This window comes from Octopus bimaculoides, chromosome Z, assembly GCF_046866305.1.
Source record: "Octopus bimaculoides isolate indiv1 chromosome Z, ASM4686630v1, whole genome shotgun sequence".
Classification (NCBI taxonomy): Eukaryota; Metazoa; Mollusca; class Cephalopoda; order Octopoda; family Octopodidae; genus Octopus; species Octopus bimaculoides.
In genome coordinates this window covers 1,138,111-1,151,475 of record NC_142944.1, presented here as the reverse complement: position 1 = coordinate 1,151,475, position 13,365 = coordinate 1,138,111, and the positions used below count along the sequence as shown (strand labels likewise).

The 13,365-nt window shown below is 38.4% G+C and overlaps 1 protein-coding gene across 1 annotated transcript in view; it reads right to left on the bottom strand.

Moving 5' to 3' along the window:
- The window catches only part of LOC106867231 (uncharacterized), an 8,960-nt gene extending 1,164 nt beyond the window's left edge, over positions 1-7,796 (bottom strand). The window contains exons 1-2 of the mRNA XM_014912043.1: positions 7,588-7,796; positions 688-814 (exon numbers count right to left, since the gene is read on the bottom strand). Of these exons, the coding sequence (XP_014767529.1) occupies positions 688-814; positions 7,588-7,796 (336 nt within the window). The remainder of the gene's footprint in view (positions 1-687; positions 815-7,587) is intronic.
- Between the last annotated feature and the right edge of the window lie 5,569 nt (positions 7,797-13,365).

The following is a 13,365-nucleotide window of genomic DNA, read 5'->3' as shown; positions in this document are numbered from 1 at the left end:
CTTGTAAGCCAAATACAAAAACGAAAAATTAAAAAGATATTTTATTAAGACAATCATAAGCTCAGGTGTTGGACTAATGTTGATACGCATGATCAATAATCAAATGCTGGGCTACCAATTACTTGATCAGGAACTTCTCTCTTCGCGTCAGTCTCTAGGTTGAGGAAAAAATATTTCCACATAATGATGGCTGGAAGAGAGATAAGATTCCCTTGTAAAAGACACTGTTACACTCGCACAGAATTAAAATGTTGCAAATATTTATATATAGTAAACTAATTCAGCTTGTTCGAGTGGAGAAGCTAGGGTACCTCTCTCTCACTCAATCTCTCTCTATACATACATACATACATACATACATACATACATGCATACATACATACATGCATACATGCATACATACATACATACATACATGCATGCATGCATGCATACATACATACATACATACATGCATGCATGCATGCATGCATGCATGCATGCATACATACATACATACATACATACATACATACATACATACATACATACATACATACATACATACATACATGTGTGCGTGCGTGTGTATGCGTACAGTTGTGTGTGAGAGATAGCGTGCGTCTGTGCACATGTGTGTGTCTATATCACAGGTTAAGCTATATAAGTACGTCTAAACCTTGACCTCGCGTAGGTCACCATAGTTACCTCCCGTGGATGTAAAAGCAGAGGTAGGAATGGTAATATCATGTGGGGTGTCAACAAGATTTGATAGTTTCCTTTTGTTGGACGTTTATTCATATCTTGGATGCATTGAATGAATCGATCCCGGTAACTAATTCAATATCATTTACAGATTTTAGTATGATAATCAGTATAAAAAAATTTACAATGATTTGGGAGCTATTAACTCTGATCTGCTTAGGACTAGATGGAATTTATGTGGACTTTCCTGGCAAAGCAGAAGTTGTAAGTCTTCACTACTCTCCAGAGAGCGCTGCTGTTGTGACTAAGATTTCTCGCGGAAAAGTGATATTTTTATATATTCTCTTTTCTACTATATGCACTTGGAAAAGTTTGTAGGGTATTGACAAATGCTTTCTTTAATCGTTCTCAGTTAGTCCGATGTATGATATTATTTGCTGCTTATTACATGTGGCATTCGCACGATGGATGGTGTTTCTTTTAAAGAAGGAATCTTTTAGATGACAGATCTCCACTTTCTTGCAATTACGTTTCCCTCTTTGGTTGTGCATTAATTTTCAGCACTCTGGCCTTATATGTTCGTATATTAAATCTCGTTAAATGAATTCTACTATAAGAAACAGTGATGCCTTTAAAAAAAAATAAAAGTGTTGGATTAAGGGTTGTAGATTTTAAGGAAACATTTGTTTATTAAGAACAGACGCTGTTTTGTTGCACATGCCCTGACATTGTGGGTTAAACCGGATTGTCTTCCTTGTCATGCACTTTATCTTGGATGTGTTAGCCGTATTTCATCCCTCAACGCCATAAAATTTCAGCTGATTGTGCCATTTACTGACAACATTACAGAGATACTCATATGCCTGGAAAGCAACAGTAGATTCCAGCTAAATAATTGGTAAATTTCTTGTCTCTAACAGTTTGACGCTACCAGCTAATGTGCATATTTTTCTTTCTACATTTATCACCAATTTTGTTTACTACCAAAATTGTTTACCACTCTCATCAAACTCAATCGATATCCACTGTCTTTTGTCATCTTCTCTGTGTTTCAGTTCTTAAAACATATACAATCTTTTCTCCCGAAATCTACAATCTTGTGCGATTACTTCAGTGTCCATGTTTTCTGTACAGGAATCAATGTTTACCACCACAATGACTGGTTTTTGTTGAGTTGTAGTGGAATGCGTGCCTCAGTGATCCAGAAAGATATGTCAGTAGAATGCAAGCTCCTGGTAGAGCGTCTCTGCAAGGCAGATCAAAGTAGAGAGGCCAGTCTAATATGGGCCACAACTTCCCTGAGGAAGTAAATAGGCCCAGCATAGGCCCAGCACCCCTACCAAGAAAAAAAAAAGCAAAATTACAGAAGCATCGATGACGGTTCAGAACGCAACAAGACCTGGGAGAGGAAGGCCTTCCCTCAGGAAAATATATGATACGGTGCAACAAAATTCGAAAAGAAGCTGCTAGATCAGCAAAGCTGAAAAAAGCAGGGCTACAACTGAATAGGAGCAGAAAAGACAGCCCCAAATCGATAGAAGTGGAAAAAAGTTACCGATGGCTTGCGTTCCATAGGAATTGAAGGACTTATGTAAATATTCCAATGTTTAAGTTGAACATCAACCGCATAAAATTTAACATTATGAGTAAATTTGTTAAGGCTTTAGGAACAGACCCACCTCAACAGATTAGATAATAAAAACACAAGACTTTCTGCAGTGTCAGCCACTATCTATGACAATTGTATTTTCAGGCACTGGATTGAAAATAGATTTTGTGGTACGTCTTTGGTTACGTAATGTATGTGTGAATTGTGTCGACTAGAAAGACAATTTCATGTTATTATGACAGAGTTGTGTGAGCTTAGGCAATGAGTCAGATATAGAAGGCATGCGAAGATGTTCGGGACGTTAGCGAGCCAATATACTGATGTCATTATTTTACTTGTTCAGAAGAGCGAAATCAATAAGATTCATATATACATCAACTGGCATTCCGTCGGTTACGATGACGAGGGTTCCAGTTGATCGGATCAACGGAACAGTTTGCTCGTGAAATTAACGTGCAAGTGGCTGAGCACTCCACAGACCCTCAACGTAGTTCTCAGGGAGATTCAACATCACACGGAATGTGACAAAGCTTGTCTCTTGAAATACAAGTACAACTCATTTTTGCCAGCAGAGTGGACTGGAGCAACGTGAAATGAAGAGCCTAGCCCAAAGATTCAACGTACCGCTAAGAATCGAACTCATGACCTTATAATCGAGAGTAGAAACCTCTAACCATTAAACCAAACACCTTCACTCATGCATGAACACCCACATACTTGGTGATTGCTCTATCTTCACAAATAATTACTCTCTCCCTCTTCCCCCTCTCTTTCTCTGTGCTTCTTCATCGTCAGTGGTATTTCTGACACTTTCTGTCCGTGACCTCTCAAATGACTATTTAGTCTCACTACATAGTTTGAAACACAGGTGATAGACGAAAGTTGTATCTTCCACTGCATTGATCAGGTCACTTTGCGTAATCTTTGTGTAATGTCATTTATGCTGTCAGACCTGTTGTCGACTTGCAAACAGTTTCCCACGTTACACATGTTGAATCACCTGGCCTAAGAGAGATAACATTGCATACAGTTGATCTTTCATGGAACTTCAAATGGTTAACATACCCATCCTTGGAAAGGAGTAGTTGGCCATTCGTTTCACGCCTCCAGTACTCTATGTCCTCATTGAGGTTCTGATGACAGTCCTTCCGGAACCAACACTTTAGCCTTTCATTCTGAAGGTGACCCTCTTTAAAAGTTTATCAAATGTTCCTTATATGTTTCCTCAATTCAGCTCTTTCTAAAGCTAGTTCTTCCCAGTTCTTCACATCGATTTCCAGTTCTTTCAAGTTGCCTTTTATGCAGTATTTGTAACTTTTTTCTTTGTGGTTTGTGCTGAGCATGTTTTCCATTTACAGTGTACCGCAGAAAAGCTTCTTTGGAATTCTGTTATCTTCCATATGCAAAATGTGGCCTGCCTAACGCATCTGAGTAGCTATGATGAGTAACTAACTGCTTATGCGGCCTGCTCTTGTAAGGTCTTCTGTGTCAGGTGTTTTACTTCGATACTTGAAGAGGTTGAATGTGTCTCGAACATTATTTATGAAAGCGATCAAGCAGCTTGAGAGGTTTGCAGTGTACTGCCTGTTTCAGAAGATTACGATAGAATCATTAGTACGCATGCTTCGTTAACGTTCAGCTTGGTCGTGTTGGTGATGCTTCGATTTTTCCCAATCTCTTTTTTCAAGATTCCCGAATGCTACAGATTCTTTCTGAATTCGTAGATGTATTTTTGAATCTAAGGAGCTATCTGCCAACAATATGCTGCCCAGATAAACAAAAGTAGCATCTACACCCAACTTTGTACGGTATACTATGATATCTGGCTCGACATAATTACATAGACGCATCACATAGATATATAGAATATATATATAAAATAAACAAAATGATTATCTAACAAATTTTATAGCCAAAACCAGTTTCTTCTACGGACTTCTCAAAATCCCCGAAAATAAAACAATTAATGAGATCTGCAAAGAACCGCACTCAGTCTACAAAAATATACGCTTTCTGAAGGATCTCAAATTAAGACGATTGTAGTAGCACCACCCTATGAAACTTAGTCTTAACAAGTTCCTTCACATGCTCTTAAAACATCTCTTAAAATTTACACCTAAGTTTATTAGGGATGATCTTGACCTATTAAACCATTTCCCGCAAAAAAGTTAACGCAGTCGCTTCATTTAATGTAATAAAGCTTTATGCAACCAGCCCACAAATTCCCTAAACAAATTCCCTAATGAATTTCCAGACCGAATTGATCAACAACTCATCACAGAAGGATTAAAATTCATTCTTCAAAATAACTTTATTTTCGAGGAATATGCATACCTACAAATATCCGAAACCACGATGTGTGCAAAAGTTGCCCCAACATACCCCAACTTAGACATGGTAATATCTAGAAGTTCAATTGTATGAACAAGCCAAAACAAAGTATGGTGTCAGCTTTCAAAAAATTGGAAATGGTACTTAGATGACTGCCTTAGTCTGTGGATATACAACCTTGATGAAGTGAGTGATTTCAAATTCATACTCAATAGCATCAATAATAGAATTCAGTTCACCATGGAATTTAACTATAATCAACTACCCTTCTTAGACATTTTGATTGTTAAGAATAACACGAACATAGAAACCGACATATTCTACAAACCTACGGACTCTACTATTTTCTTCTTGCCACCCAAAATATGCCAAATCCAATATTGCATTTAACCTAGCTAGAAGAATCTGAACAATTGTTTCAAATCCGGATGTTCAGAACAAAAGATTCCTTGAATTAAAACAGGCATCTAATCTAACAGAGAATGGAATAGAAAAGGCTAAAGCAATAGACATTGAAGAATTATGGTAAGTCAAACGCACTTCAGATACACTGCCTTTCATTACAACGGATGAGCTAAGAAATGCAGAAATTTTCATCATTATCCATGAGAACATATATTATTGATCTGAGAGCCAAGAACGAAAAAAGCACTTGAATCTTCAAAGAATTTAATTCATGCCATCGAATGCAATGATGGATTTAGGAACGATTACATAGGACAACTAAACAAATAAGTGATCCCAAAAGAAGATAAATTCCACTTAGCGAACATCTGGACACATGCGCAAAACCATTCTCTCAAATTTCTTGCTTTTCCACTCTATCAATGAGCAGATAATATTCCAGCTCAAACAAGACTTTATAAGGAAAGTTTTTTTTTTATTATAAAATATAAACCACTGCTGAACAGGTTATAAAAACTTCTGTAATACACGATTCTCCTTTTCCTATGAATTAGTTATCGCAGAACCTCTTCTTGGGTTCATTCTTAAGAAAACCAAAATGCATGTAGGTGCTATTGTCTATTTACTCCACACCTCGTTATCTTTCTTATCCCACACATTAATTATTACAGAATGTATTTCTGGGTATTTTGGGGGAACACAACAAAGAGATAACCGATATCTAAACGTAAAGAGTCTCGAGTTTTGTCCTGACGAGTTTATATTGAATGTCACGACCCATAACCAAGTAAATCCTTCTTATTTAATATTGCTACCGACTCAGGTGAAAAACATCTAATCAGGCATACTCATTCCGACTTATCCTGCCGTTGTACCTGGATTCCTGAAAATAGTTAAAAAATATCTCCAAGATTTCGTACATAGCAAGCTTCAACTTAATTCATGTGATTAAGCAATACAGAACTCGTCACTACCTGCAGGCTGTGAAGAATTACACGAGTGTTTTAAAAGGACTACCATCTAAACCTCATTCTTCATTAAAGATAAGACATACCTAAAGTGTTCCATTTTCTTCTTAACCCTTTTTTTATATTTCTGTTGAAATTCACTGCCTTTGTGACAATTAAGTTTGAAAGTAATGAAGAATTTGCTTAAATGACATTTTGAAATGAAGTGTTTTGCTCAAGAACACAACGTATTGGAAATCGAACCCATGACCTTGCTATCGTGAGTACCACAGCATCACCTCAAGGCCGTGCGTCTTCATATGTGTGTGTGTGTGTGTGTGTGTGTGTGTGTGTGTGTGTGTGTGTGTGTGTGTGATGGACTCTCCCGTCGCTTTCGACAACCCACTCTTTCCTTGTCAGTCATAATGCTTATGTCGAATGTGACATTTAATTCTCACCAACGATTTGCAAGAAAGCCCACAGATCCTGCAAGTATGAGGATTACAGGTCAGTGCAGGTGGCACATTTGCAGCCGCCTTTCTCTTTTACCTTGCACCCCGAAGCTTGTTAATGCTGGTTGCAACAAAGTTTTTTTATACCATTTTGACACAACGATCTCCATCTTGTTTGTTCCAAAGCTGTTTGCTCAAAGGTGTTGTGAGCTATCTTCATTGCTAAGAAATTGCTCTTCAGCTTGTCCTTATATCTGAGCCATTGTTGACCAACATTCCTGTGTCCACTATCAAGCAAGCAGTACATGAAGACTTTTGAGTATTCTTTGGTCACTCATTCTGATGACATGGCCAGCCCAGTGCAATTGCGACTGTATAAGGAAGCTCTCAATTCCACCAGTTACACTTGCTAAACAGGTCGGCATTAGAAACTCTGTCTTTTTGTGAATAATTGCAGATTGTCCTGTGAGAAATTTTGTGGAAAATGTTTCGTTGGTTAATGTGCCGTCTATAGTTTGTCCACGATTCTGGACCATACAGGAGAATAGTAAGAATGGCAGCTTTATAGGCTTTTACTTTGGTGTCAAGTTTAATGCCCTCCATTCCATAGGCGATGACAGTGTTTGCCAAATGTGTTGGTTGCCTTTGCAAGACGGTTGACGATTTCACCATCAAGGGAAGCGATCGAATTCACTTTACTACCAAGATCTGCAAATGACTTCACATACTTTGGGGTTTTCCCATCAACCTATATAGGAGTGTCAGTGAAATTATGAACCAGTGGCCTCTGCTTTACACCTCAAATTTGCTTAGGAGTAAGGCAATGTTGGTGTATCACTTGCGTTTTCTTTATGCTGATGGTCAAGCCACAGAAAACCGGTGTAGAAGTTCTTGAGCTTCCTATAAGGAGGTCGCTACTAGTGCAGCTTCATATGCAAAGAGTAGATCATGAACGATACTAGTGCGTAGCAGTGTTCTGGCTTTGAAACGCTGATGATTGAATAGTTCACCCCTTGTTCGAAACTGGAATTTGACACCACATTCTATGTCACCAAAAGCATACTTCTGTATCACTGAAAAGAAGAGTGCAAACAAAACAGGGGCCATAACACAACCCTGTCTTGTGCCGTTTGTAACATCGCAGGAAGCCGAAGATTACCCGCTAGACATGACAGTAGCCTTTATTTCCTCATGAAAGGAGATGATCACATTCAACATCTTGTCAGGTATACCAAGCTTTTTCAGAACTTTCTCAAGTGCTTGCCGGTTAACAGTGTCGAAGGCCTTAGTAAGGTCAACGAACATCATGAACAACTCTTGATTTTTCTCACGGACCTTCTCCATGACCTGTCGGAGGGAAAATATCATGTCGATAGTGCCACGACCAGAACGAAATCCTTACTGTGATTCTAGAGACAATTCCAGTATTTCAGCGTGTTGTGGAATAGACATTATGACGTCATCATTAGTGACTGAGGTGGAGTTCAACACGGCTTCAAATTGATCTTTCCGTCGTTTCAGGATAACTGATTTATCAGTTAACTGTGTATCTTCACTGGATGGAAAAATAGGAGTAACACCGTGCTTTTGAGGATCATACACTTTCTTGAGGCCACCATAGAAGGCTTTAGAATTCTTTCTGTCTGCAGCTTCTTGGAGTTCAGTACCTCCTTCATTTGTCTCAGAGTACGTTGGACCTGGCCTCTGCATTTCTTATAAGCATTCTCTTTTCTGGATGAGCTCTTATCATTTATCAAAGTTTTATGAGCGCTGCGCATTTTATCAACTGTTGGACATCTGTGTTGTTATCATTGAACAAATCTTGATGTTTACAAACAAGAAGCCCAAGAACCTCTGCAGATGCAGAGTGCGTTGCATCACGCAGAGCTTTCCAAGATGATTCTGTGTTATCATTGATGTCAACAGAGTTGAACTCAGTGTCCAGCTTGATAGAGAGCTCGGCCTGCTTTCCAACGGTTTTCAAAAGCAGAACATTAATGCGCTTAGGCACCGATGACTTTTGTAGTCTTGTGTGTTTCAGATGGAACGTAGCCTTACTACAGTGAAGAGAATGGTCAGAGAGATGGCAAGAGTTAGGAAAGGAACGTGTAATGGTAAAGTCCCTAATATCTTGTTTCTTAGTGATAACATAGACTATGGGATACCAATCCTTAGATCAAGGATGCATCCAGGGCATCTTGCAACAATTTCGCTGTTGAAAAATGGTATTTGTGATGCTCAGACTGAATTCCTTGTAGATGGAGAGCACACAGAGACCGCTGGAGTTCATTCGACCTACACCATGGCGACCAAGTACCCCTTCCATGCCTCATAGTCAGTACCAACACGAGCGTTAAAGTCGCCCATAAGGATAAGTTTATCCCTATGGTGAGATTTTAATAACATACTCGAATATATATGCAACTACACATACACACACACACACACACACACACACACACACACACACACACACACATACTTATATATATATATATATTATAGCCGTGGAGGCGCAATGGTCCAGTGGTTAGGGCTGCCGATTCGCGGTCATATATACATATGCGTGTGTGTGTGTGTGTGTGTGTGTGTGTGTGTGTGTGTTTGTGTGTGACTATACACACACACAGATACATGCACAATTACATACATACATACATACATACATACATACGTGAGTGTGTTGGATAGTTTGCTTGTTTTCTGTTTCTATTTCTCGACCAGGTCGGTTCGAATTCGGTGAGATTGTTGTTGCTTAACCTCAAATCAATTCTGATCATGCAAAGCTATGATCAAAGGCATTCCAATCGTGACCATCTCGTCTTTTACTTCTGCGTTTGATTTTTTTTTTCACATTTGGCACGAGTGGATTACTTTATCCAATGTGTTCTTCCATTCTTAACACAGCAGGGTGCAATTTCTGGAAGTCGGAGAAACTTTCACACATAGCAACTGTGAAGCACAGTAAACTTCTCTAAAGTACTGTATTGTGTGTGTGAGTGTGTGTGTGTGTGAGTGTGTGTGTGTGTGTGTGTGCGTGTGTGTGTGTGTGCACGCGCGTGAGCTGTTGTTGTTGTGGTGGTGGTGGTGGTAATGTGTGTGATGATGGCGAAGAGGATGATGATGATGATGATGATGATGGTAATAGCGATGATGATGATGATGACGACGGCAACGATGACCACGACGATGGTGATTTAATGCAAAAAAGAAGTTTGTTGACTAACTCGACTATGTTATTAAAATCTTTTTTCATGGAGGAAGTGTCAAAAATCTTATTGTGATTGCATGCGAATGAAGTGTTGCATGTGGGAAAAAGGAAGTAGAAACAAAGAGATCTGAAGAAGCAGGAGGAGTGTTTTGCGATGTTCTACGAGGCGAGGATGTGAGGAGCGAAGTTAAAGGTTAGAATATATAAAGGTCATCGGTGGAGTTACTTCCTGCTTGGTGTCTGGCACGGCTGGCACGGCTGGCAGGATTTCGGATTATGATTTCACAGAGAAGAATGTGGATTAATTCTTACGAAGGATTAAACTCAACTATAAACAAACAGAACGTTCAAATCCCCTTGAAAACAACACTATCAACAGCAACAATAATAATGATGATGATGATGATGATGATAATAATAGTAAAAGAAAAAGCAAACATTGGTAAGACAACATTAGATTTAGATATATGTATAAATTCGTATTTGTGTGTGTGAGTGTGTGTGTGATGTGTGTGTGTGTGTGATGTGTGTGTGTGTGCGCGCACGTGTGTAGATAGAGAGAGAGAGAGATAGACAGACAGACAGATAGATAGATATAGTGTACATATATGTATGCGCGTTTGTATGTACAAACATACGCACACACTGTGTTATGCATTATCTACGTAATACCATAAATTAGAAGAACTGGAATAAATGTAGAAATTAAAAAGCTCCACTGCGGGTAAAATATGAATGCAAGTACATTTTCTTTCTTTCTTTTTTTTTTTGTAGTGGTGTATGGTAAAAAAAACTATGATAAGTGAAGTCTCTTGGTCGGTTGACGGCCCCTCAGAGAAGATACCGATTTAGGCCAATACTAAATCGGTATGGTTTGACACAGGTTTGACACCTGTGTAGTCGCAGACATGGTTGTCAAAATGCAAAGAGCAGGAAGAGTTACTGCAAGGCATCTTTCATGACCTTCTGATAATTCCACGAATCTATTTCTTTGGTTTGTTACCTTTTCTTCCATCGACTCCAGGACGAAAGACAAAGTTGACTTCAGCAAAATTTGAACTCATATCGGAACGAGGCATTCTATCCAACACTCTAATGATTCAACCAGTTTTTCTTTTCTTAATAGTATCGTAAACCGCAAATTATGAATAGATTTCGTCGCACTTCTGCGTCCTAAATACTGACTCACTTATACTGCATTTGTTGAAAATCTGTGACTGTCCAGCTTTTATAAGCTTCGGAAGTTCTATTTTCCCTTTTTATTCCAGTTTCTTAACTACATTCCATTTAAAGCATGAGAATGTTTAATGCCATTTGCTAGTCAGTTCGATATATATAAAAGAATTCCATTTTAATTGTTTACCATTCCTCACCTGGTTTTATTAAGAAGAGGATTTCATTAGAATTTAAGTTTTTTTAAATAATGTTAATATATTTCAATTTTCATCTTAATTAGTTATTCTTTTATTTATTAATTTTTGTTTTTGTTTCAGTCATTGAGTTGCGACCGCGCTGGGGAACCACCTTGAAAGACTTGGTCAATTAATCGATCCCAATGCTTAGTTTTAAGTCTGGTAGTAGCTCCATTGGTCCTTTTTTAACGCATCGCTAAGTTACGGAGATGTAAGCAAACGATTTTCTCTTCAGAAAATAAACATTCAAAAACAATGATGTCGGGCTTTGTTGGAAACGATTTAACTTTTAAGTTTTTTGATTACTAAAGACTGTTTTTATTAGAAAAAAAGTTATCTTTTCTGCGAAGTCTTCTAGGATTTCATTGAACTTCTATTAGTAAAACTGTGCAATGTTTTTTGTGCTTTGATCGGTTTCAGTTTGAAAACATTCATTTCTTCTGATTCTACAATCATGAGGGGTTTCAAATAAATAAATAAATCAAAGCGTATTAATGGGATTTGCAAATGCAGTGTAGTTATTGCAGACAAAGAATTCAAATATTTTAGTAGTGTTACGAAACTCTTATGGCAGAATTAGCTTTAGCACAGCTTTTATTTATTTATTTTTTTTTCGCAAAGTATATTAACTATCTTTATCACCAAACTGGTGAGATGGCAGTTAACTTATTCATTTGTCTCGTGTCAGCTTGACATTAGTCGATGCCACTTCCAGATTTTCAGCACATTTTATGATACTCTTGAAAAGATACTAAAAATTGTACAAGGTGACAAAAAAGTTCTGTTACACTTTCAGTTGTTCTAACTCGAGTGTTTTTCAAAGCTTTAACTCCGACTTCATTAAAATATTTCTCTTTGAAATCTGTTTGGAATCTGTTTGGAACCCCTATCTACAGATTCTTGATCGAATAATTTTCTTCCACTGCATAAGTTCTTACTTCGAGTCTTAAAGAGAAGCTCAACCTTTGAGTCTATATCTGACATCAATCAAAGTGCTTTCAAAACCATTTTCTGTGTATAACCAGTCACAAAGCTTTAGTAGCAAAGTCCATGATATCACTCTGAATTTGCTAACAGAATCCTCTTTGGTAAAGAAAGCAGTTCCAGGAAATCGGTGCGACTAGGAATTAATAATTTCTCATTAGACTGGTTATCGACTCAACACCGTAGCTGCCACATCTTAACGATCTCAATTCTCAGCTCTCCATATTTATCAACCTTTTCATGTTGATCTCCTGGCCCTGCCGCGTCAATTATTAGGCACTCTTGTTTGTCCTTCCAAAAGGTTACTATATCCGGGCTTCGGTGCTCTAACACTTTGTCTGTCTAGAAATCTAAGTCCCAGAGGATTTTTGCCTTCCCCTTTTCGTCCATTACCTTTTCCGGTGTATGTTGGTACCAAGCACCCGTAACCTCATATCATTACTTATGGCATAGTAACCAGTGGAGGTTTTGGGTTTCTTTGTCGTGTCTACGCTTGTATTACATTCTGCGGAAGACTTTCACAAACACTAACAATGTGAGTCACACTTTCGATCCTCTTCCCACACATTCTGCAGACGTCCATTGCACTTGTATGGTATACATTCTTTCTCACTGAGTTGGTATTCAATGCTTGGTCCTGGGCAGCGATGATTAGGCTTTCAGTATTCATTTTTAGGTCACCCTTGTTGAGCCACCTCCATGATGCTTCCTGGTCTTTTAATTTGTTGGTTTCACGATGGAACTGACCGTGTAATTCCATGCGGAGTAGGGTTTCTTCTCTCTCGTCGTCTGTTCTTGATCGGAATTCATGAGCACTCTCAAGTTCATTTTTGCTAAATCCTTCTGCATTAGCAGCATACTGTAGCAGGTCTTGTTTGCCGTTTACCAAATATTCTGCCTTGTTTCTTCTTTCACTGTTGATGCACTCCCATATGCTAATCAGCCACTTCCACCTTTACCTGACTTCATGTAGAGCCTGTGTACATTTGCCTTAGGGTGGAGGGCACCATGCATTGTCATTGTCTTTCGGGTAGTGCGATCGAGTTGGTCAATCCCCGCTTGTGTCCATCTCAGGATGGTTGCACTATAGAGGACCACAGCAACAGCCCATATGTTAATGGCAGTCACAAGATTCCTTGAGTTGAGTTTAAAGGCAATACATAGAACATGCCTCGTGCTTATATGTTATAATTTTTCATATCTACCGCGCATGTGCGGTTTTCTTATCGGCAGCAAATACAAAAAATGCCGATCTTCTTCCAGAAATTAGTAAAAAAAAAAATCATTATATCATTATTAATAAATCTCAGGGTAGCAAAACAATTTAGAA